Source organism: Drosophila innubila (genome assembly GCF_004354385.1).
Source record: "Drosophila innubila isolate TH190305 chromosome 3L unlocalized genomic scaffold, UK_Dinn_1.0 0_D_3L, whole genome shotgun sequence".
In the NCBI taxonomy this organism is placed as follows: Eukaryota; Metazoa; Arthropoda; class Insecta; order Diptera; family Drosophilidae; genus Drosophila; species Drosophila innubila.
This window is the reverse complement of record NW_022995376.1, coordinates 20,245,962-20,272,833: the sequence shown is the minus strand read 5'-3', so window position 1 is coordinate 20,272,833 and position 26,872 is coordinate 20,245,962. Positions and strand designations below refer to the sequence as shown.

Genomic DNA, 26,872 nt, shown 5'->3' with positions numbered 1-26,872 from the left:
TTAAATTGGGCTCGTTATGGCCAAGTGACCTTTGCTAGCTAGAAAATAATACGTATAATACCCCGAGACTTCAGTTTTGGGCCCCGTTTACATTATAAATTGGCAATTGGCAATTCGACAATCGTTTGACAGTCGCCGATTTGGCCAAGTTCACATGGCCAACACATTGTATCCGATTTCGATGTTGATTTCGAATTCGATGTCGACTCCTAGTTCATGCATTAGAAAGTACAGCTTTAAAAAACCGCCAGATTTGAATTGGGGCGTGCCTGGGGACGTCGACGACGGCGAAGACACACCTTATATGTAGAGTGAGGGGCTCATAATGAGATTTGTTGCCATATCTAAAACAATTGGCAGTGTGCTGAAAGGGGCGTGAAAATTGCAGGGCCTTTAGATACGAGTACTACCAAAAATTGAGACTTGCGGCTACATTTGGGCTGGGTCTCTTTTTTTGTGGGCCTCTTACTTGATTCCTCCCCTTTGATTCTTTTTGCAGTTCTTCATGCAATCGGCAAGTGCCATTTGCTGCAGTTGCTTGAGCTTTTTAATTAGTTGACGGTTGTTTTTCTTCCTCTTCTCCTTTTCTGCTTTGGGTGGGCTGATCTTTGTTGTTGTAGTTGCTGCTGTTTGGGCGTGCGAACTTATTTCTTTAATTAGCTGGCATGTTGATTGTGTTCTTCTGATGGAATGAATTTGACATTTCCAGCTAAAATTACGGATTTCGAAGTTATCGCAATGCTGACGCAAGCAATTGACGTTGCAATTAACTGTAATCTATGATATTAGCAGCATTTTGACAAGTTTCAATTAATGGCAAAGCAACTTGTAATAAATTGAGATTAAATCATTTTCTACTTAAATGATTTCAATAGAAATATATTTATATTAAATTTTCAGACGATTGCTTGGGAGTTTTACAATTTTGTCAGCGACAGTGTCAAGCATTAAATAAGAAATCTCCGACGTTGTTATGTATTTATATTCTGGACTATATTTATATTCACACAAACTAGTCTCTTAGTTTTAAAGCCTGGTTAATAAAAGAAAACGGATTGACAAACAAAATGGATTAATGTATTACAAATGTATTTTTTATTTTAAGTAACATACTAAATTAAAGCAAACTTTAAATTTAATGAAATGTTTGTAAATTTCTGTACCATAAATAGTTACCGAACTTATAGAATAAGTGTATTTACACATCAGAAATAAATAAGTGCATATAGTAAAGGTATTTAACCCTCGGCACGTAAAAAATAAACTTTTTTTCTTATTAATATTTTATTTTCATCGAATTGAAATTGGTTGTTCGGTTTTGTTATTATTAAATATGCGCAATTTATTGAAATCAAATATTTATGATTAAATTACATTAAACTGATGCATTCAATTATTAATAATGCAAAATAGGAAAAAAAAGACAACAATGCCAAATTGTCGCAGAATATTTTATTTATTTTATGTAAAAATATTAACAAAAAGACCAAAAAAAAAAAATTAAAACAAAAAAGACCCACTGTGCTTTTGTGTACATTTTTGTTATTAACTGTAGACAAAAGCTGTGATATCTGATTAAACAATATAAAACGAATGTTTTATTTATAATTGAGTTGATGTGTTTTTTTTTCGCCCCTTCCACTTCTTTCATTCTTTCATTGTTTATAATAAACTGTTCCATTCTGCGCGCTTTCAATTATCTAAATTAAAAAATTCCTCACTCTTGTTTTGGGTTATATTCTTTTTCTCAGTAAGTGTGTGTGTGTGGCGGGGGTGTGTAATGGTGTGTGTGTGTTTCAATTTATTTATTTATTGTATTGCATTTTTGCTAATTTGTCACACATTTCGAGCTTGTTGATTGGTTTTCATGTGTTGTTACCTTGCAAGGTCGCAGATACGCGCTCTCACAGATACAGATACAACGAGCGGACGTCAGAGTTGCAGATACGAGTATGTTACAATCAGATGCAGATATATCGAAGTAATATTTGCGACAAATTAACTTGTAAATGTTAAATGAGCAGCGTGTTGAGTTGAAGTTGAACTCATTTCAAGACATTGAAGTGTCAATTCATGAGGTTCGATAACTTTGGCATTTTATCAGCAAAATATTATCGAACTGTCTTGGTAGTGCGTGTATGTGGGTGTGTGTGTGTGAACTTGAGGTATTTGTCATCATGACATAACCTTGACGCAGGTTAATGCTGATGTTAATTGGCAATCTCAATATAGGTTTATATAGATCAGCAACATCTGATTATTTCTCTTATGTGCTCGGAAACAATGAATGAATGCAAGAATATTGTCAATAATGAATGAGTGTTATTTGCTAATTGAAATCGACGGTATCTGTATTTATATGTTATTCAATCTTATTTATGTATTCATTTTATTGCCACACTTACAAACACACACTCACTGGGCCACTCATGAATCATATAACTTATACAATTTCAAATCGCATTCACTTGCGATTGTGAAGATCGTGATTTGAGTTGACATTTTCTTGAGAGTCTGCAAAAATTTGCATTTAAATCAAAGCCGACAAGCTGACACCCCCACATCGCTCTGACCATCCCCTTACCTCTTTACCCCCCGGGAGCCTGCCACAGCGCGAAAGCAAGACGTCGTCTCACCTTTTGTACCTATTTCTTTTTGATATTTTGGTCTTGTTGCTGGCGCCAAAAACGAAGCTCATAAATTATTTTTGTGCCTAATTTCCCCGCTTAGTAGAGTCTAGGGGGAAGCTGGGAGCTGCCCTTGCCAAAAAATACAAAAAAATGTGAGGGCTACACACACTTACACCCACATTTAATACATATACACATCCACATAAATCATCGACGCGTCGTCAGGTATGGAAAAGTCGCCTGCCAGGCACTTAGTCAAAAAGATTTCGGCGGCACCGCACAGAAAGTTAACATGGAAACTACATAATTCACTTAAATGTCAAGTTTGCTGGTGGATGGACAGAGAAGAGGCAGAGATGGTGGCTAGTAAAAGGTAGTAACTTGGCTATAAGTAGCAAAAGGAAATGTTGGTAGCGCTCTGACGGCAGCTGCGCCAAAAACTGTTCACGTCACTCAACCGACTCTTGAAAATGTGGTAATAAAGATTCAGCCAGCTGAAGAGATGAAAAACACACACACACACATATACACATACATATACCTATAGTACACTCACTTACACTTATACTTGGACAGTTTGTTGTGGGCAGGCGGGGAAAGAAATTTCTCTAAAGCGCTTTGGTCACGATTTATCATCATTGCTGAGGAGCCATTTGACAAAAAGGGAAACATCTGCCCAGGCAAGAGGTGGGGAGGCATAGAGGGGAAGGAGGGGCTTTCGGGGTAGCCTAGGTTCAAGTTCCAGTCAAGCGGCAAACATTTTTGGTTACATGGTTTAGTTTTTTGCTTGATTCACTCGCTTGACGGCGGCCCCCTCAAACGACTGACTGACTCTCTCGGGGATTTGGGGATCTCTTGTAGTGCCTGACACTTAACGTGTCATTCGAACATTTTATTAGACTTGACAATGAACTCTTGAACCGCAGCGATGCCCAAGCAACAACACAACATTAACAACAAATTTATCAAAAAAATGCAAAAAATAAAATTAAAATGAAACCCTTGCTACAACTTTCACATTGACAGTGGAAAAGCTCTGAGAAAAATGCTTATATAGTACGACTTAATGAAAATCGTATAAGAATTCTTTACATCAAATGTTAATTTGAAAAAAAAAAGGTAAATGTATAAATTAGATTTTTTCTTCTATTACTTTTCCCAATCATTTTCAAAGAGATTAAATATAAATAAAGTTTAAAACAATATTAATTTATTAAAGTCTTTTAATTTGTACCTTTAAACCTATGTAATTAATTGATATATATAATTTTATACGCAAATTAAATTGATTACTTCCAAATCAGCATTGCATTGAAAGCTATTTATTTGATAGGAAAGAAATTTGGCAAAATTCTTTCATTTTTAAAATAATTTTCAATTTATACATTAATCGTAATTAGTTAAGCATTTAAAGTTTTCTTTCAAATTGTTGTTGTTTATTCTTTGTTTAACTTAACAAGCTCTTAATAAATGTAATTATTAATTAATAAAATTATTAATTATACGTTTAGATTGGCAGAGAAATTTTGAAATCTCTTATTCATAAATAAAATATTTGATTTAAATGAATATTAGGCCACAATACTATAATATTCCCGCCCTATTTATTTCTCAGGCTTTCTCATTTGTACTTCCCATTTTGGCAACCAATCAGTAGCCAGCTGCTAGGGTTATCCAAAATTTAGTCACCCACGATAAAAAGATCACAGTTCTATCTCAGGCAGCTGAAAAACGATCTGCTATTTTCCATTTATCAATGATGCAAATCGTAGTTTACATTTCTATTCGAATTGTCTTTTAAATGTTATTTTGATTTTGTTTTTTCTCTGAATTGGGGCCAAAACGTAAACATTTCTCAATGCGCGCGCTGATCGCTTGGCCTTTAACCAATTTTAACAAAAACAACAACTACATCACAAAGCTTGGCTCAAATAAATCTTATCAAATTAGGCCGAGACACTACAACAACTACAACAACAAGTTAAACGTGGGCGTGAGTTTAGAGGCGACTACAAGTGAGAAGTTCGAAGTGGGCGTTCCGCTTTTATTTTATTTTATTTTATTTTGTTTCTTTTTCTTGTAGGGCTTGTCGAGGTTTGTTGGTTTTTTGGGTTCGGGTTTGGGATTGGGATTGGAACTGTGTTTGAGATTTGGGCTGGGGGACTGTTGAGTAATTGTCTCGAGTTGACCAAGTTAAATGTGTAACATGCCAAAATTGGGCAAATTAATTAAGCCATTTTAAACAATTTTACTTTGGCTTTTGCTGTTCCGTTTGCGTTTTCCTTTAAATTGCACTCGAATTAAATTGTTTAATTTAATTTGCTTGAAAATAGTTGCAATTGTTGTTGCCGTTTTTATTGTTGTTGTAATTGGCAAGCGCATTGCGTTTAAGTGAAAAGCGCTCAGCACGTTTTACTTTTTTTCCATCCAATTCGCTGGCGTTAATTTTCAACTGTCCAGTTTTTGCTTTTCTTCTCCTCTAGACACTTGGCTATCCAATAGAGGGTATGTTGAATTCTTAACAAGGTTTGGCAAATTTATAGGAATACAGATATTTATTTGTATTTTTTTTATCTATAATGTTATGTATAAAATATTTATTAGTTCTACGAAATTCAACATAAATTCAGATAGGTTTCGATTGGTCTTTATCTAACATTTTAATCTGAAATTTCGTTTGAAATGTTCGATAGGTATTTTTGACAGTTTCGTGCAATTTAAATTATTCACTGGAAAGCTCTGTTAAACTTTAAGCAACTCGTAAGCTATTGAATTGATAAAATTAACTTTGACATACTCAAGATTGGTTAATGAGATTTCATTTTTATTCGAAATTTGCAAGTATTTCAATCATTAGCAGAAATTCTGTATGGAAAAATATGATTTAAAATACTGTCAACTAGATTGACGAGCTTTTGGATGACTTTACAATCTTCAAAATTCAATAATTGTTGATATTTAATATAATTGAAAATTGATATAATCGATAGACATTTTATATATATAAAACTGTTTGTCCTGACTGACTGACTGACTAACTGATCTTCGTGCAGCCCAAACAGTAAGTACGAGGAGGATGACATTTTGGCACAGCATAGCTGAGAAAATTTTATCGTGCAGTTATCAATATAAAGTTACTGAAAGAAAGAGTAACAGAGCTTCGTCTGCTTTTGAATTGAGGAAGAAGCTTTGGCACTTGATAGGCCTCGTTTGTAAGCTTTTATCTGGCATTGCGATGCACGTTTCGTTTTTTTCTGCTTCTTCTCATATTTGTGGCAGGAAGCAGCGCAACCGTAACTTTGCAGGGCCCAATTTATGGAGCTGCTGTTGCCGCACTCGAGGGCCCATCTCCAATTACTGATTGCCCGGGTTCCACATGCCACAGCTCGAGGCAACAGAGAGTGAGAGAAATACAAAAAAAAACAGTTGAATTTGTTGGCCCCGAGGGCTGGCAAATATTTGACGCTTATTCCATCAACGTCAACGGTCTGAGGAACAACAATAACTCAACTGATCGATCAAATATCGCCGAGAAATGATCGCACCAGAGGCAAAGTTAATGGGCTACGAGTTATTTTGGTCAGTTTTTGACACACTTTTCCAACACGCGGGTTGACACCAATTTCTTGTCGTATTATTTGATAAATTACGAAAACTTTCAATATTGTTTAAAATAAATTATGAAAGTATTTCGACTATTGAAGAACTTTTTCAGCAATAATTTTCCAATGTTTTCATGGCATTTGATGTGGCAATTGCAAACGGATAAGTTACTTTCCCAATTGCAACTACAATTGCAGCCAATTAATTTGTCATAAACAAAAGTTATAGATCTATACACACAATTATGTTGTTATAAATGGAGAAATGGAGGAATTGGCTGTCCTGATGGAGTGATAAACTGGGCACAGTCAAATTCAATCCAATACAATCCAATGCACCCACAACAATTATAAATAACAACAACAAATTATAATGCAAAAGCCTTCAAAGTCGATACCAAATTGAGATGAAAGAAATGCAAGCGATCCTCAATAACAACGAGCCAAAGCAAATTGCATAATTATTGCTACAAATGAAGCTGAAGTTGTAGAGTCCAAGTCGAAGCTGAAGCTGAAGCTGAGAAGAAAGTGGTACCGTTTGAATCGTGATAAAGCGATAATTTTCCCCCGCCGAATGCATTTCACTTTCAGCTTAACAAACAAACCAAAACTTAAATCAAAAAAAAAAAAAAAAAAAAAATTACCAAACAAACGAGCAACTTTAAATTCAACTGTCGAGTCGACAGAGTGTATTATTATGAAATCGGATTCGTATTCGTATTTGGATTTGGATTTGTCTGCGGCATTGGAATCGTCCACAAGGCGCCCACGCCAAATATCCCAGAGAGGCAGAGGCAAAGGAAGGGGTAGGGGAAGAGAAAGAAGTAGAGGGGGATCTATTGAGCACTCTATGCAGCATTGAGTTCCATTTTCAAGTCCGAGTTCGAGTTCAAAGTTTGCACAAATCTGCTGCCTTTTTGTACTTCATTTTAAATCATTTGCTTTTCACTCTTTTATTGTTCGACTCACAACTAAAACAATAACTAAAGAGGAAAGTAATATAAACATCACAATTATTTTTTATCCCTCCCTCCTTCCCTGTCTCTGTCTCTCTCTAGGCCCGCCACTTATCCTCACGAGGACCATCATCAGCATCTTTAAGCCAAAAGCCTAAACGGCATTTTTATTTCGTTTCAAATGCGCCACATCATTGTCCGCCCAGAGACGAAAGGAGGAGGAAAGGAAAGAGGAAACTGACGGAAGCTTTAAGACGATTTTGATATGAGCTTTGGGCAAGATACAATTTAATATAGCCAACAGATTATATGAGCAAATCAAAGCTTTAGGTTTTATTTTGATAACTTTTAAAAAAATTAAAAATATTGTAAGTGCATAAAACTTAACATTTTACTGATGAATGCTGAGAATTCTGTTAAATTAAAGCTCATATTTAGCCGTTTAAAATGTGACAATTTGCCACAAAAGCAAGGCAACAATAACAAAAATCATTGGCTACCGAATGCCGCAGGCATTTTCAGTCAAGAGGCGGCAACTCTGGCTAACAACAAACAGCAACAAAAGCGTGCTAATCCCGCCCTACGGTTATTGAGGCAACCCACATACCGAATATACCCATTGAATCAGGCGAAACACTTTTCATTTCTTTTTCTTTTTTTTTTGCTGTCTGTTTTGTTATTAAGCATTGGCCCACGGGCTGGGATTAAGTTTAATTATTTTCAGCTTAATTAATTTACAAGCTGGCACAAAAAAAAAAAGATGAAAACAATAACAAAAAAGCCAAAGTTATTTTGTTGCGCGTTGACAGCTGCGCCTTTATCTGGGAAATTGGCCAGATGCATCATCAAACTAATAGAAAAATGCTAGGAAAAATATTTCTGCACGCCCGTCGAGGGATAAAGGGAGAGCAGGCAGGACGATCGTTGGCAAGGATGGCCAAGTAGGGTGAGAGTGGGGGGATGCGGGGGAATGCCACTTGGGGCGCTGCCTTTTTTGGAATTTTCACAGCCGCCAGAGCGGCGACTTTGGCTGCCTTTTGATAACGCGAATGACTTGGGCATCGCCAACGTCTATAAATAGACATTGGAACAGACTCTCTGGGCTGGAGCTGCGCATGCGCGAGGCATGCATGCAGGTTCCTTGGAAAAATGCAGCTATGTCGGAGCAGAAGTTGAAGCTGGAGTGTAGGACAAGTTACTCTGAGGGCGCAGGGCTGTGTGGGAGGGCAATGTGAGATGCGAGATGCGAGACGCGACGGTTACCAGCCCATTCAATACCATAGCATACGATGCCATACCAATTGCATTCCCGCTTATTCCCAACACATCTCATCCCAAAACTCAACCCATCATAGACAGATGCTGTTAAATTGATAGCGTGCGTTTTGTTGTTGCGTGTCTGGAACTCTGGAGCTCAGCTCGAAGACCTCTTGGATGGCATTTTCCCCCCACTGGGGGAAGAGCGAGAGAGACAGAAAGAGAGAGGGGAGAGGGGAGAATAAAGTGTCGGTAATGTGTCTAAAGACTAGGCTTCATGACGATCACTAGGTGTGTCGTCGCTCTCCAGGCAGACATTGTTCTAGCGAAAGGGAAACTAATCGCAGAGAATTGGGAATCGAGAGCTTGAAACTTGAGAAAGTGCGCTTAACTTACCCCTATAACGTTTAATTGTTAACATTTCGAATGTGTATGGTTTAATTTACCTGCAAAGAAAAAGAAACGAAAGAAATTAATATCAATTAAATAAACATCATTCTATTTCAGTTATACATTTTTCAATTTTAAATTATATATATATATATATATATATAAAAATTACTTATCGACTTAACATAAATTATCAAATATCAACATTTATTTATATAAACAATAAATGAATAAACCTTTCTCTATTCAAAATTTTTAAATATATTATACTTGTTTTCTAATATTATATTAAATTCTTAATAATTTCGTTCTGTCAACTGATCGACGTTTATTAAATTATTAAATAGTTAAAATTTTTTATATGAACTTTTCTCTTTCATTCAGATATTTAATCAAAATTGTATATAAATTATTCTTATTTTCTAATATAATATTAAAATCTAAAAAATCTAAATAAACAAATAAGCTTTTCTCTATTTATGTGTCTATAAAAGGGAACCAGCTGCACTTTTAAAAGTATGCAGTCGTTGGCCAGGTAATCAGTACAAACGTCACTTCGGCTCGTTGCTGAAAAGCCATCGACATGGCCATGGCATTGATAAGGTCTAGGTCGTAGCGTCTGCGGGCGCCCACTGCACTGGCAAATGCCAAACCCAAACCCAAACCCAAACTAAAGCCCAAAGACAGAGGCCGAGACTCAGGAGAGCCTGGACCAGTCAGCGAGGTAGATAAGAAATGCCTTTTATTGGTTTTTCCTTTTGACTTGGCTCTATTTGCTGATTAGCCCGAAGATTATGGGGGCCATGGCTCAAACCTAGACTCAAGGCTTAGGTACGAGTACAGCTGCAATTTGGGGCGCGGCTGAACACCGACTCAGCTAAATATTTATTTATAGCTTTAAGAAAAATGTTGAATGTTTGTTGTACTATAATAATAGATTTAATTTTTTATAAATTCCAATTTGAATATTTTTCTTTTTGCAAACCTCACACATTCTTTTCATGCTCGTCGCGTTTTTGTGACAGCTCTATATAAATGTTGATTTAAACATTTTCATTTTCTTTTCTTCTTTTGTGGCTTCACAAATTTTCATTGCAATTTTCACACCGAGCAGCAAAGCCGGCAACGTGCCGTATACGTAATTATTTCAAATATGTTATGAATTTCGCGCATGCAACCACAACAAAAGTCTCTTACAGCATCCGTAAAAAACAGTGAAAACAATTTGAGCAATTTTGTTAAAAAATTGACAGAAATTTCGTGAAGCGCCGCTACTAAAGTTCAGTAATTAATTATAAACAAAAGCTCGAGCAATGATATAAAATAAAAAACAAAAACAAATTTCTTCGGGACTGCCCACATGGGCACAGTGAAAAAATGTGCCCACTTTGATAGCAAATAATAAATAAATTTGATCAAATATTTTGTTGAAAAAAGAAAGTTTCTTCAATTTCGATTTCTGTTGTTTTTATTCAATGAGATTTATCAAAAAAAATTGTGCAACATTTGGCGTTGATTATTTTTTGCTCGCCTTTGAAGGGCTTTTTTTCTTCTTCGATTGATAAATTGTCAATAATTAAATGTTGGCCCATACAAATTGGCGAAGATGCCGCTGTGAGCTGGGCAGGTAAACGGCCCATTGGCAAATCCCACCTTAGAGGTATTCCATTGATTGACTGCTCAACATTTGTGATTTTTTATATGATCTTTGAGTGATTAATCTTTCAGTCTTTTGGCGTCCCATTTTTATATAATCTTTAAGTTTGCCAAAGAAAACAATGGATAGATATCGGTATTAAAGCTGTCAATAGTTCAGTTTTCGACAGTTAAGTTAAAGCGGCAAATGAAGAGCTGATAAGCATATTTTAAAGTATAATCATATCTTCCATTATATTATAATATATTAAAACCGAGTAACTGATCTCTTTTGTCTTAAAGACTTTATCTATTTTAATTTAAAAGCCCTAAAAGACTAAAAGTCTCGACTTCACTAATTAAATCTATATATTATGGATAAATTAAAAATCTCGCACTATACTACATCTGATATATTGAATGATTTTGTTAATTTTAACTTTAATATATTGTCACTCCCTGCATTACATCTACGATTTTTGTTTTAAATTATATTACGAATTAGTTTTAAAGCTAACACTTAAAAGTCTTTCAGCTAAGATTACAAATATAATAATCCTCGTATCTATAAGCTCTATCCTCTGGCTCTTCCTCTTCCAACTGCTCTGCCTTCATTATCTTCATCTGAGCGTTAACATTAAAGCTTAATGCTCATTTTATCTGCCTCTTCCTGAGAGTCTCTTCCCCCGTCTTGATCCTGCTCTTTAACACATCTCAGCTCAGCTTACAATATTTGATCGTAATATTTTACGATTTTCCTCTCCTGCTTCCTTTTCGTCTTTTCCCTCTTTTTCTCTTTAAACTTTTAGCTTATATCGTTGTTGCATGTGGAAATTATATGCATTATTAGATATTATTCTAGGTAACATGGCGAAGAGGCGCAAAGACGAAGAGACTCTACAACGATTGCAGAGTCGCATTCGATTCACGGCAAATCTCTGCATAGATTCTAACGGTAACTGGCCAACAAAAGACAACAACAACAACAACAGCAACAACAAAATCTGTGGCAAGACAAACAAACATGTGTAAGCCGCTGCTTAGCAGCCTGACGATCCACCTTCTGTTGCACCTACTTCCCCTCCCGACCCACTCCACCATTCTTCTAGTGCCTGTTCTTCTATGATGATTCTTCTACGGCTGCTGCATCTTTGGCTACCTCTCTTAGCCAGCCTCTTCAGCATGCCTTGGCCAAGTTGTTTAGCAACATTTTGAACCTGTCGTCATGACTTGGCCAAAGTCAAGTTAGGCATTACAACAACAACAACAACAACAATTGCAACAACAGCAATGCGGCACACGTGATTTAGTTCCTGTCGCTGCAGCAAACTTGTTGTTCCCCCCTCGCATCTGCTACCCCTTGTTGGCCATGGCGTAGTGTCGCTTGTGTTTTATGCATATTTTGTGGCCATTGGAGCTGCCTTGCTGCCTGACTGCCGCTTATCTTTGGCTTAAATAAATTTTGCGCTCGTGTATTTCTTTTCAACGCCAATACACAAGTCCCCAATCCGCAATCCGGCTTGCAACTGCAACAGCAACAGCAACAACGTTGACAACGACACACTGCCCAAATGTCCTCAGTTACCACATTGCAACTTATTTTTGTTGTTGCTGTTGTTGTTGTTGTTACATGCATCCTCCAATCGCTTGGCAGGCATCTTTGTCTGGTCATTTTCCCAGCCACCCTCACCCTCGCCCTCATCCCTAAGCCAACCTCTTGTTCTCTCTCCCTCTACCGCCCCTCTCTCTCTCTCTCTCTCTCTCTTTCTTGTGTTTTCTGTTTGGCTTACTTGCATCTTGTTGCACATTGTTTGAATTTATTGCCACATTAATAAAATTTACAGCTAATAAAAAATGCATCGAGGTCTTGCCATGACACCCACTAACAGTCCCTGCCCCCAACCCCGCCCCCGCTCCCGCCAGCATCCCACTACCCCCTTTACTATACCCCCCTTCACGCCTTTCCACCCGGCAGCAACAACTTGACAATATTATTGACCGCATTGAAAGCTGCGACTGCAGTGCCAAAAGATTTATGTTTAGACCAAGTAGAGTCTATCAGTTGCTTCTTCTTCTTCATCTGTTCCCTCCTCTTCTTCTTCTTCTTCTTCTTTTAGCTCATTACAACTCTTGCGAGAGTCAAACAACAAACAACGCCCAAAAGTCCTAAACAAAGCTCAGTTTTCCGCTTCCTACAGTTGAACTCTCCAACTTTCTACAGATCTTGAGACTCTGTCTATGTCTTGTCTTCAGCTGTCTTTTAATAGAAGAAGCATACGATGATGAGGTTAAAGAAGATTTCTTTAGCTGTTTGAATAAAAATTGCGCAATATTATTTAACAACAACTACAACAATGCAATTGATTTTTTAACGAAGACTTCGTAACCAACAATTACAACGGTACTTGCTTCCAATGAAAGCAAAGCAAGGCAAATGGTAAGAGAGGGGAAAGAGTGGAGAGAGGGGCGAGCGAGGGGCAGCTGAGACATGTTAGAGATTCCTCAAGCGAAGCTCAAGCGAAGCGAGCAAACAAAATGCTTAACAAAGGTCACAACATTGACATTGAACAAGACTTCAAAAGAGCCCAGAGATGAGGGGAAAAAGTGAAGTAAAGCGGGAAGCGGGGATACTTTTAGACCTTTTCAGTTAAAAATGTAAACATTACTTTGGTAAATGTTGTTTAATATGCAATTACAGGCGACAGAGATGAGATGGAAGTCTAGAGTCTAGAGACCCAAGGAACGACAATGGACTTGCCTTGAGATTGACAGTGAAAGAGTTGGGCAAAATAGAGGGGAAAGAAGAAAAAGTGGGTGCGGAATTACTTCTTCGATTTTGGAGTATCGTATACCGTTTTGGTCGGTCAATCAAAACGTTTAAAATTAAATTATACGATGACAAACGAAATGAATTTTTCTCAACTTTGTGGCGTATATACTCCCGCCTTATCACTTACTCTATTCTTCTAGTCTTCTCTTGATTCTAGGGGCATGTGTCAAAAGTTCAACACCGTGAAGCTTTTCAGTTCTCTTTTTGGAATTCGTTCTTTCCACAAATCAATCATTGCTGTCATAGTTTCTTCTTCTGGTCCTCTCCAACTCTGGAACTTTGGAACTCTGGAACTCTTCTATCGTCATTGTGCGTCACACATAATTATGCTGTAATTGATATTTTCTACTCTCTGTCACTCTGTCGCTCTTCTCAGTTCGGGGCGTCGCAACTTTTCAAAAGAAATCAAAATTTGTAACGCCTTTTGATGGCCCGTTTTTTAGAGTTACCGCCCGGTCGGGCGGTTCGTCTGTTCGGGTTAACATCTTGTAGAACCTGCACTTAGTTTGCATAGAACTCTTTACTGTTCTTTTCCTCCTTCTTCATCCTCCTTTTTCTCTATCTTTGTTGATTGAATGTTTTCAAAGTTCTTAACAGTACCGTTAGCAATGTTGAAACGTTGTAAAGTGTCTGGTAATTTTGCCATATTGTCTATGGCAAAGGGGGAACTAACAATAAGAAGTTCCTCGTAAAAAATACCATGATCTATGACATGTAACTTTACAAACAGACACAACAGTATGTCCAGCAGTTTCTTGGAACATCCTCTAAAAAATAATATATATACTTTGAATATATGCGCTAATTTATAAACGTCATACAGTTGCTTGATCAATCTTCACACTTTCCCTTTAAGTGAAAGCTTTTGAGAATTTCCGATCAGACATTTGCAGGCGCATCTTAAACCTCTTGCAGCAACCACAGAAATTCCAACAATGATAGATCATTAAAACATTTCGTAGGTGTCCAGAGAGCAACATCAAAAAATAGTCACGACCCTGTTGCTGACCACAGTCCCGAATTCCTCAATCTCCAATCCCCCACTCCAGTCAGACAAACAAACATAGTCCATAGTTGAAAGGTCATGGAAAAGGCTGTTAAATGTTATTTTGAGTGTGAGAAGAGCAATTTGATTTGCTTAAATGTTGTTGAAGGAAAGGTTCCAAGGTCCAAATGAAAAAGTTGACAGTTGCGACTGCCGATTATACTAAGGCTTTTGTATTTCCCCTTCATCTTATTCTCTTCTACTTTTTGGGCTGATTAGACTTGTAAGCAGGAAATGATTTATGTTTTGATGGGAAGCGAAAATGCAGTTTTGAGTTATTCGGGTCTGTCAATGTGAGCTTTAGAATGGAGAGTGAGGAAATTATGTAAGCGGGTTGAAAACTATGAAAGATATGTGTATTAATTATAAAGAAATTAACATCTGTTCTGTTATGTTAGTAATTTAGGCTTGGGAGCATTGTTTAAGAGATCGCTTAACTTATAAGCTAAAGACATGTAAACCAACTTAGAAAATGTTAAATACATAACCAGATAATTATCTGCTACACTAGCTTGGGACCTAGATTTAAAACTGCTCTAGGCGGATTATATTGATTGACTAATTTCGCATTTAAACTGCTTGAGTTAGTTAATATATCAGAAAATATTATTTTGTAGACTATTGAATTCCAAGAAAAATATTTCAGACTGAATAAAATATTTATTAATATATCAGAAAATATTATTTTTTATACTATTGAATTCCAACAAAAATATTCCAGACTGAATAAAACATTTCTATCGACAATTTGTTGACACTTTGTTAAAGTTGTTGGGCATTTCATGTCAATGACCATTCAATAACTGCCACAAAATAGTTTCCAATGCCTCAAGTGCAATGTGTATTCATCTTGCTTTCCTTTTCTTATATCCAGTGTCAGCGTTATCCATCATTAGACTCAATTTGTTGGCTACGCCTTAAACATGACTCGACAAGTAGAAAGGCTTTGACTCGATTCTAACTGCATGACAAACAAAACATGGCCAAGATGGGGAAGTGGAAAAGGGCTGCCTGCATAATGCATTCATTATAGAAAATTACAAAACAAAAAATGGAAAAAAAAAATGAAAAAACTGTCAACAAGTGAGAACCAAATGGACAGTTCCAAGAGAGACAGTAGCCGGAATAACAAACAAGAAACAAGAAAAAACCACTCGATTGCAGTTCAATCAACTCGAAGAACCGAAAGACCAAGACCAAGACGAGCCGAGTCGAGCCGAGAGACAGATGGACCCATAGGGTCTATGCTGACCATAAATGTCGCTCCAAAACTGTCAAAATGACCCTCCCCAGACTCCTGGCAAAGCGGCCTGTCTGGCAAATGTCAAACGTTAGTTTTGTAATTAGCTGCTAAACTTGTGACAGGCGAACAGGCAGTAGGAGCTCCGACTTGCCATACTGACAATTTGCAACTGTCATTGTGACATTTGGCGGCAAGTCGCAAATGTTGCAAAAGTTGCAGAGTCGCTGGGGTTAATGACAACGTCGCCAACATCTCGCAACACATATGACAGCTTAAAACACACTCCTAAGTTCATTTTTCTTATTGATAGTTTACTCTAATAGTATGTGTGTGTGTCTCCTACTCTTTGCTAGCCTTGAAGTTGCGCAAATGCCTCTGCACAAGTCACATTTCTGGTCTGGACAGACAGACAGTAAAAATGTCAATGAAATTCGCCAGATCTCTTAAGTGAACTGACCGAATATTCATACATACATGTTAAACTATTTATAGCTCTCACTTTGTTTGACATGTCGGTAGAGGGGGCAATACGATACCTCAAGCAGTGAGAGGTGCTTTAACATTATTGGACATGAGTTGTGCTACTTGTGGAGCACTCAACAAACCAATTGAACACATAAATATCTATAATTTACCAAATGTCTGTCAAAAAACCACACATTCCAGCTGTAACAAAGACAAAGCTATGGTCACCCTGAATGCGAATTTCATATTTTAGCTTCTTTATTTTTATTAGCCTTGAATTATCAACTGATCAATATAACATAGTCTAGGTTTGAATCATTTCTTCTACTTAGTGGTGACAATGACTCATTTCATCATAAAATCACAAAATTATGGTCACCCTCAAATCAAATTTTCATCAAATTAATATAGGCCTCAGATCTGGAAAGTAGATCCGACAAATGACAATACGTTCCAGCATTATCAACAGAAGCTATGGTCACCCTGAATGCGAACTTCACATTGTAGCTCATTTATTTTATTAGCCTAGAATTATTAACTGGTCAATTTAGTCTATGTTAAAATTATTATATTTAATCCTCTAATAAGTGTTGACAATAAGCTGGTCATTTGAGCATAAATTTAAAAAACTATGGTCACTCTCAAATACAATTAGTTTAAAAAAAGAATCGTCTATTTGAAAAATGTATCAATTTGATGTTAGGTTGACTTACTATGCGCATTTTTAATGACTAATCAGACAATGCAAAATTAGAGTATGGTCGCCCTGAACTTACTTTGCAATCAGTTCGGTTTTCTTTCCAAACTGATCAATATTGTGCAAGGTCGCCTTATTTACCTTACTGCTAACAACTTAACAGACAAATATGTAAAAGATTATGGTCACCCTGAAATTAAATAAGCTATGTTTCGCTTTTCTTTACAAATAGATGAACACTGTGTTAGGTCGTCTTTTTAACCTTATTCGTCTCGCTTTCCATCATTGTTTGGGGCAGTCTCAAGTTGTGGAAAGACAGGAAATGCGGTTGACTGAGCGACTGTTGCAATTACATAACTTCAACTGTTCTTTTAACTCATTTCAATCAAGTCTTCCACTTTGCACTTCCCATTTTGATTAACACATTCACCCTAATGTGAGCGCGTGTGTGTACACACTGGCTAAATCGCAGCACTCTGGCCACACTAATCAACAGCAATTAAAATCAATTAAAATGAAACTGCACAACAGACAAACAATTTGTCTGTCTGTCTTTACAGAATTGAACTGAATCCCTCCCATTTCAAATTTCATCTTCAACTCCCTTTTCAATTCCAGCCCCTTCAACTGGTTAACTGCATTTTCCTTGCTCCTCCTTTCTTCCCTACAGTTTTCAGCTGTCAAATCAGAGCTTGGCCCGTTGACATTTCTATTATGTCAGTCAGTGAGTCAGAGAGCAAGAGAGAGAGAGACTCTATGAGTTGGAATTAAAATTAAAAATTCTAAACACAAGCTTCAAGTGGCACCGCGCAGTGGCTCCACATGCCACACACTGTCCGTCAAATGTTAATGACCAGCGTTGGCTCTCTGGGCACGTCTAAAAATAAAGCAAGCGCCAGTTTTCAGTCAGTGTGCCCTCCTCCATCGCCTGCTTCTCTAGAGAACCGCCTGGCGAGGCGTCTGCATGGCGAATTAGGCACAGATTAAAGGCAGCTCTGACTGATAGAAGGAGGGGAGTAAGGGAGGGAGAGAGGGATCCACACTCTAGTGTAGAATCTTTAGGGAGTCAGCATATCAAACACTTGGCATCTGCAACTGAATTTGACTTTAATGCGCGTTAATTATGAAAAGCAAACTTGACCAGGCACAAAAGGAAAATCGCTTCTGGTCTTTCACATTAGTTGCGGTTTCAACTGAAGGTCAGATCCATACACATCATGAACGTGATGCGATCCGATCTGATCTGATCTGCTGTGATCTGATGTGATGTGATGTGATGGAAGGCTATTCCATGGTTATTCTTCGCAGCTCTTTGTGTGGTTTTCCAATATTGTTTTTCGCTCCTGACTGCCTTCTTCCTGCCAGCTTCCCTATCTCCCTATCTGTATGCTCCATCCATATATAATTCAGTGCGTCAGTTCCCTGACAGCTTCATGCAACGAGTTGGCAGCACGTTCGGACCTCAACTTGCGTCTCTGGCTGCTGGTGTGACTTTTGGGTGTCTGCTCCAGCGACGCGCCTTTCTGACAGCTCAAAGGGGCCACCATTCAAAAGAGGGGGTGTATCGAGGGGAGCTGTACTCTTTTTGCATAAATGCATAAAAATTGTTTGCCATTGTTTGCAGTTGAATCGACATGCGGGATTTTTTTATTTATTGTTGTTTTTTGTTGTTTTTGTTTTTGGGTGCTGCGTGCAGTCGAGCTGTCAAAATATTGAGCTGTCTGTGGATTTTGGTCCAATGTTTTGAAGTGACAGCTCTGTTATATTTATGCGAGTACACATATTTTCAATTGTAGACAAGTTTTTAATTGAAATATTTGGTAAACCAGATAAATTGGAGTTCTTAACCACTAAATTCGTAAAGTTGAACTGAAGCAATGTAAAGTTTCTCAACACTAGTCACTGCCCAATTGTTTTCCAGCGGATTTAAATAAAAAACAATTTATAAGAAGGGTTCAATAGATCCTAAGGATATTAGATATATGTAATAAGTATATATACACTTGAAATACATAGTGTTAAAATAATTTTCAACACTATTCTCTCTTTTCTAACGAAATTCTCAAGTCAATTGAAAAAGATCTTTTAGGTAAATTTGTATATTTAATGTGGCTATTAAAGATACAATATTTATATAGCCAGCGGAGACTTAAAAAAAATAACTAAAGGTGAAGTCTGCGATACAAAAATCATAGAAAACCAATAAAAATGATTAACAATAGCTGCTAAAAGTCACCGCACTCCAAAATCTTAATCATCACAATCACATTATAATCTTTTTAAATACATTGTGTGTACCTTATGCCGCTAATGTTGACGCTTGCCACAACCATTCATTTCAGTTGCAAGTTGCAATGTGGAATGGACTCGGGGTTATCTAAGTTATTTGCTTTTCTCACAACATTTCAAATCACTGCAAACAGAACATGCAATACCAAAAAGGTTTCAAAGTGCATAGAGCGCCTTATAGCCCAAACAACAACAACAACAACAGCAACAATAATAACAACAACAACACTTGATTCTAACTGTGCTAGGCACATTGCGCAAACATTTGAGGCAACCCAAAACGAATTTAGAGTCGAAGTCGGAGTCGGAGTCCAAACTGTATGCAAATATTTGGTTTAAGTCCAGAGTTCGAACTCCGTGCGGCCAATCGGAAAATTTGTTATCATCTCTCAAACTGCAGTTTGTTTAGTGCACAGACAGAATGAGGTAGACGTAGTAATAGAGAGAGAGAGGGAGAGACTGACAGATAGAGGTAGATATTTTGATTCCGGATGCCAAATTTTGATACCATTTGAATTTCGAATTCTGCGCCGCGTGCTCTACGCACTTCAAAGCGTTTGCCGTGCGGTTTTCCCTCTCTTTCTCCATCTCTTTCTTTCTCACTCTATTGTGTTATCTTCCGCACTGTTCCATTTGTTGTTAGCCGCTTTATATGAGGTATTTGACGTATTACAACTGCACTTCCCTCTGGCCCTTTTCCTATTTTATCGTAACAATTTCCACCCGCACCTCACCCCAATTTCCCAACAACAAGAACAACAGAAAAGTGCGTTTATGACTTCCATCCGAAATACTGGGCACACTTATTGTGGTCTCTTTATTCCTATCTGTTGTTCGTATCTGTATCTGTATCTGTATCTGTGCCTTCATATCCGTTTTTTATAGCCCATTTCCCACTTTTACTAGTTACAAAAACTGTTTTTTTTTCTCTCGGCTTTTTCTATGCTTTCCTTTCTAGCAATGACATTTTAATTGCTTTATTGCATTTTTTTTCTACTCTTTTTTCGGGTGTTTGCTTTGTGTTTATTGTCGTGTGCCGTCTTACGTCTTACGTCGCGTGTTACGTCATTTGCGTAATTGCAGTTACTGCTCCCCTCTCCCTCTTACACACACACATAGTCGTTAAGAAAAAAAAATCTCTAACTCAAAACTGAAATGAGGTCAACATTGTTTTGGGCCATGTTTTGTGTCTCCCGTTCATGTTGTTGCCGGTTGTCGTTGCCGTTGTTAATGTGGTTGTTGTTGTAGTCAATTTGAAATTATCGGTCAACTTTTTGTCTGCCGCCTGTCAAAAATTAATCAGATAAATGTGTCACACGACAATCTCGAGAAACTCCTACGCAGAAAAGGTCAAACTTGTTTATGTAACATGAAAAATAACAACAACGACAATGACAACAGTAACAATAACATAATTAATTGGGCAATGGAAAAGTTTATTACTTACACAGGTTTCTTGCCAACTATTTACGATCAAATTTTCATTCTTAGAATTTTCGCAGTTGGCTTCGCAGCAGCGAATGTTCCGTTCTTGTTCTCAATATGAAAATTCCATAAATATTTGCAGCTAAAGTGAAAATATGAATGCACAACAACAACAACTAAAGCAGAACACGCGACGCTCACAAGACGAAAAGCTTCAGACTGCAGCAGAGACGTTGACGTCGACGTCCGAATGCGCGGAAATGAAAAAGTGCACTGGACGAAAGAAAGGCAACAAGCGCAGCAGCTAGAGTAGCAGCGACAGTGGCAGAGGCAGCGGCAGTGACAGCAGCAGCAGAGGCTGTCAGCAGAGATCGCAGTGAGAGATCTGCGCATAAAGTTGTTGCTGCACTTGCAGGCAGACACGCAGAGCCGCACAGAGAGAGAGAGAGAGAGAGAGAGGGACCAAGAGAGAAGTGAACGTAGAGAGAGCGCGCGCGTGCAAACTGTAAGCCGGTGAGCCGGCTTAGGTGAAAGAGCGCACGAGCCAAATGTTGCCAAGCAGCGATTTAAGCAACATGTTGAGAAGCTATTATGTTGCCAGCGCTTAGTTAATTAATTGCATTTAAAGGAAACTTCTATAAGTGCTATGCGTTAAATAATATTTAAAACTTTAAGTAAGTTTTTACAAGTAATTTAAATAATTAAGCAAGCTATGCATGTGTATGGTTTTTGAACAGTTTAGGCTAATTAAATCTGCAACAACAATAACATGCTCAGTTTTTGTTATATTTTAGTTTAGACTTTCGAATATAGCGCTATTTCCGGAACTAGAACTGAAATTGTTGCTACGAGTAATGCAACAAATTCCAAGCTGCAACCATTTCCCACACTAAGAACCAGGCTAATAATCAGAAATATGAAACAACTTTTAATAATGATGATGCCACCTTCCCTGCTGCTAATGAGAGCAGCTCATCAGCTCAAAACTCTCACACACACACACACACACACACTGAGATACACTCATCACACCTCTCACAGTAGTTGGTGCTTGGTCCGGAAGCCTGAGAAACTTTTGAATTGTTTCATAAAATGCACAAAGTTGCAGTTAATTGTGTCAGGCAAAATGACAGGCCCCGAGAGTCTGAAGAAGAGAGGCCCAAAATGAAGCCATTTTCGAAGACAGTCTACTGTCTGTAGTCTGTAGTCTGTAGTCTACAGTCTTCTGCAATCTGCTGGTCTTTCATTTCATTTCCATTTCCATTTCGATTTCGTCTCTTGCGGCAGCTGGCATCAGGTTATATGCTAATGCCAACAAGGATCTTGAATCTCATCGCATATATAATTTATGCTTGCTTATTGGCAGCTGTTGCAGCCTGGTTGCAGTTCCAGTTGCCTCTTGCCGTGTTGCATGTAGATTTGCATAAATTTCATATGCAACATGTGGCCAAAGAGTCGACCAGAGTCGAGTGGGCGACGTCTTTGACATTGGCATAAACCATCGCGAATGTTTCTTGAACTTCAAAATGCAGCTCGCTCCAAAATAGACATCAATGTTCAGGAAGCCCCACAAAAAAAAAAAAATTAAACCGACCAAAAAAAAAAAAAAACATATCACGGTGAAATTTTACGGCACGACCTCGTTTCGTATAACAAGCAAGAATTGCCGGCAAGGTTGTGCAACGTAAAAAGGGGGAGAAGGGGGTGGCAAAAGACAACTAAAAATATGAAAAAAATATGTTGCGATCAGTGATCGTCGTTTGGCGATCGACGATCGGCGATCAAAAATTGAAGATCGATTATGATCAGCAGTTCGATTTTAATGAGTTCGCGCGCCAAAAGAATCAAAAATTTTGAGGGGAGACAGAAGAAGAAGAAGGTGGGGGCAGACACGAGACACCAGGCGATAAGCAGGTCACTTTTTTTTTTGTGTGTGGCATGAGAAAGGCAACAACTGAAAGTAAAAGACAAAAGTGCCCTCTCTCCACCTCTCTGTCTGTCTCTCTCACTCTCTGTTGCTGGCGCTGTCTCTGTCGACAGACAGGATGAGGAGTCGCCAGTCATCGAGTGACCCAATTTCGCTTTTTAATGGGGTGCCAAAGGCCGCTTCAAGTCGGTATGTGCCAAAAAGATTGGCGATCGATCGATCGATCTTTTCATCTCGATCGCAACTCAATTCATCTTTATTACTCGATCTCCATCTCTGGGGGGAATTCATTCTCGTTTGTTCTCTGAAGAGAAAAGAGTGCGAGGGAGAGAGAGAGAGGGAGAGAGAGGGGAGTAAATTGCACACTCACTTTGATTTTCACGCTCAATTAATGTTTATGACAAGTGATTGTGTCGCGGCGATAGCTCAACTTGGACTTTGACTACAGCTACCTCCACTTGCTGGAGATTTGCGTGTGTGCCTCAGAATGTTGCACGAAACATATGTACAGACAGACGCATAGAAAGTTTGTTGCCGATTTGCCAGTCGATTCGATTTGAATTTATGTTGCAAGCAGCCGTTGCAAGCTGACATGTGAAAATCAAATCTTGATTGATGTTATGACTGCGGCGACGGAATCGCATTCGAAATCAAAAACTTTAAGTGAAGCAAACGAAAGAGAGAGAGAGAGAGTGATGGCAACAGCTAAAAAGAGAGAGGGAGAGAGATGCAGTTAATGTGAAAACGAATTGAAGTCTTTCAAATCGAGTCTCTTAATCCAGATTCTTACATTTTGCGTTTACTTTAAACTTGATATCCTGTTGGCTTCTTTAATTTGCATAAACCACGTGCCAAATCCCTTAAAGCTTCAATTACAACGCTATCTTCAGCACAGCTCTCTCACTCTCTAATTCACTCCCCTTCTGCCTCACTCCCTTTAGAAACTACAACCAATTTGGCATTGCGTCCGTTGCAATCCCTAAATGGTCAGCCTGGTCAGCTTGATGGCTCTTGTTGTTGTTGCCACGTTGTAGCAACAGCTGGCGAAAATAAGCGCAGTTACTTCCCCTTGCCACGCTTGCCACTGTTGCATGCCACTTATTTTCACCGCTTGGCGTTTGACCACAGCAGTCGAAGCTCTGGAATTTGAATTGAGAGATTAAAACGCAGTCCTCCAGTTTGCAACATTCCCTCTGCCCCTTGCCACCTCCCCCCTTGCCCCACAAGCACTCTTGCCACCCACACGGATCTCGCGCAATTCGCGGTGTCAGCTTAGACGTGGCATGTGGCAAGGGGGGAAGTTGGGGGGGGGTTGCAATTCCTAAATTCATGGTCGCCAGTTGGTTCTACAGTCAGTTTGAAATTGCAACAGTTGCAACTACTTTTCGCAGTCAGTGTCATGACATGAACACAGCTCCAAGTGAAAGCAGGTTAAATGCAAATAAATTCTGCAACTATACGGTATACTTTACGATTTTCGTACTCATACGATAAACGTGCATACGATATATATCAAAAAATTATTGTTTTTTTTTTTATTTGCTCTTAACTCCAGTTGAGTTGCCCCAAAAGGCAGCTGCGTGTCGTAAGTGTGCCCATTTTTGGAGTCTTCAATTTGATTACTTTTGATTATCATTATTATTCGGTTATCATGCGGGTCATTTATTCCGAAATTATTTAATCATTTTGTGTGTATTCATCGAGATGGAAAGTGGCATGAAAGAAAGGTTTTTGATTAAATATTTTACTTTGCAATCGATTTCATTTAATTGCAAGGCAACTTTAACTTTTGTTTATTTTTCGTAATTAATTATTTCGTAATAGTTAACATGTATTATCTATTTATTATACAAAAAGTTTTCATTTTTTATTCAATTCAATATTTATAAATAATAAAATGTAACATTTTTATATGATTTTATATAAAGTTTTTTGAATTTATTCACTCAATATTTGCTATTGATTTGTAATCTTTTTTCAGCTACTTGAGCTACTTTCAGCAAATTTGATGCTTACTTATTTTAAATACGTTCACAAATTGGTACAATATTTGAATTGGATTTATAGTAAACCTACTTTCTAAGCTTCCCAATCTTACTAATTTGCTAGAAACAAAAGAATTTCATTGAAAAATGTTCTTGTGTTGCGGATTTGACCTCTAAATGCTGCAGTGATCAAAATTGAATAAGTCTATTGCATTTTTTAGAAAACTCTTTTTGTTATTATTATTTATCCTTCAGTTTCGTTTTCAGTTAGGTAAAAACCATTAGGGTGTTATCCTTTATGGCAGGCGCTGTCATTCACAGGACAAGTGTAACAAATTGTGAAAGATAAATATCAGTGCGCATATATATGTGAATGAACAGCAGGTGAGTCGGCTACCTGGTGCTTTCGGGGTTTACCTGGTAAAAACCGCGCCCGAATTTCGCGCGGGCTACGACGAAGACACAACCGAGAAGCACTTAAGAAACGTCGCGACGTGCTAATGATTCCGTTTTTTTGGCAAAAGGTAAATGCACTAGTCGATATGAGAATTGGGTATGAAATTGAGATTGGACAGAGAATTCGGAGTACGGAACTGGGAACGAGATTGGGCATTGGGTATTGGGTATGAATGAATGTGAAAGTGTTTAAAGATTTATGATATGAGGCAACACCCAGGCGCAGTTGCAATTAGCTCACGGGAAAGTGAAATGTTCTCAACGAAGTGCGGACAAGTAGGTAGGGCCACAGAGAAAGAGACAGAGAAAGAGAGAGAGAGAGAGAGAAAGGTGCAGCAAGATAAATGGCAAAGACAAAGGGAGGAGAATGCAACCAAAAACAACAAAAACAAAAGGAAATATAAAACACTTTAACGCTTGAACATCATAAATCACAATGGGACATCATGTTCGGGTCCTGTGTACATGTCAGCTGGCCATTTGGCCAGTTGGCCACTTGGCCAGCAAACTGTCAAAACAGCAGTGGCCAAAATGTGAGTAACGGCTAAATAATAATGTTGCCAAAAGCGAAACCCAAAAACTGAAACAGTCCCTGTGGGTTAAGGTAAACGCCAAACGAAATGAACGTTCATTTATCATAAGAGCAGAGCGAGAAGAAGGTAGAGAGGACTTGAGACTTGAGCCTCTGCAGCTGGCCGTTCTTTGAATTGGGGTCAGGCACACAGGAAGCCCGTCAAGTGTCGCCAGAGTAGGAGCAGGAGAATCAACTCTCTCGCCAAATGGCTCAATGAACTGTAATTTGAGCGCTCGGTAATTTGCCGAATTCGAATGCGAATGCGAATGCTTATGGCCCGAGGTGTTGGCCACAAACAACAGCAACAACAACAACAACAGCATAAAACGCAACAACGCGCCCACCAACCAAACAAAATTTAATTCATTGACCAAATTGGCCAAGAGAAGCGGCAAAGCAAAAGGAAGAAGCGACAGGAAGGTTTCCTTGCCAGCTTTGGGTTCAATTTGTCTCCCTCCCTCTTCCCCTGTCGCGCTCTCTCTCTCTCTCTCTCTCTGTCTCCGTCTGGGCTGGTGTGTGGGTGCGTATGTAATTTAAGACTTTCTCGCTTAGCCCCTGTCTGTTTATGTCGTATTGGGGGCGATACTTGCAGCTTTCAAAGGCCACCAGCTGGCCTGATGCGGGTTTCCTCGGGCGCCGAAGAGCCAAATGGTCAAGTTTCTGGGTTGTGTGTTGGTGGCCGTTATGACTTGGCTTGGGTAAGAAAGCAGGTTGAGTAACCAGCTAAGAATGCAGCGATCAGTCAACAAGTTATCGATAAATATGATATCCTAGTCGTCATACAGAATTTTCTACTTAAAGCAATCAGGTTGGAATAACGAATAAAACGCTAAATACTGAATGTTATCGATAACACATAAGTTGGCGGTCTATCGATATCGATATAATTTAAGTTTTGTGTGCTAATCTTTTAAAAAAGCCGTTAAGCAGAATTTTACTGTAAATCGATAAGTTGTCGATAATTTATCGATATATACCAAGTTTTTATAAACTTATCTAATTCTAGGTTAATAAGCAGACAGCTAAATATAGATGTAGAGCAAGCTGTAATAAAAATTATCGTAATCGATAAATGCAGTATCAATTTAAAAACATTTACGATTCAAATTTAGCAGTAATAATTTAAAAAACTTGTAACAAAAACTCAATCAGTCATCGATAATCAAGTTTTTATTAGTAACAAATCCAAAGTTCTATAAATAAAGTGATCTAATTATGATGGACTATTATTGAAAATATCTATAAATGAAAATATGTGCTGAGATTATTTATCGATACACTCTAAACAAGTTTAATGGCAAAGAAATAGCTTTTTTAATTGTTTGCTCAAACCATATTTCACTATTACCGTAGAGTTGTGACACTTTTAAAGCCTCACAGCTTCTCTTTCTCTTCATTTGATTTGCTCAAATAGTCAATTTATGGCACAACCAATGACAAAAGTCCATTAAAATTTGGCAGCCGGA

The 26,872-nt window shown here is 38.1% G+C and overlaps 1 protein-coding gene across 4 annotated transcripts in view; it reads right to left on the bottom strand.

Moving 5' to 3' along the window:
• The window catches only part of LOC117786238 (uro-adherence factor A), a 112,257-nt gene that overhangs the window by 19,380 nt on the left and 66,005 nt on the right, over positions 1-26,872 (bottom strand). The window contains exon 1 of one of the 4 annotated variants that reach the window (XM_034624375.1): positions 8,842-8,881. The exons of the other annotated variants lie outside the window; for them this stretch is intronic. Within the exon in view, the coding sequence (XP_034480266.1) occupies positions 8,842-8,866 (25 nt within the window). The 5' untranslated portion in view covers positions 8,867-8,881. Of the gene's footprint in view, positions 1-8,841; positions 8,882-26,872 lie in introns of those variants that run through there. 4 annotated transcript variants of the gene reach the window in all.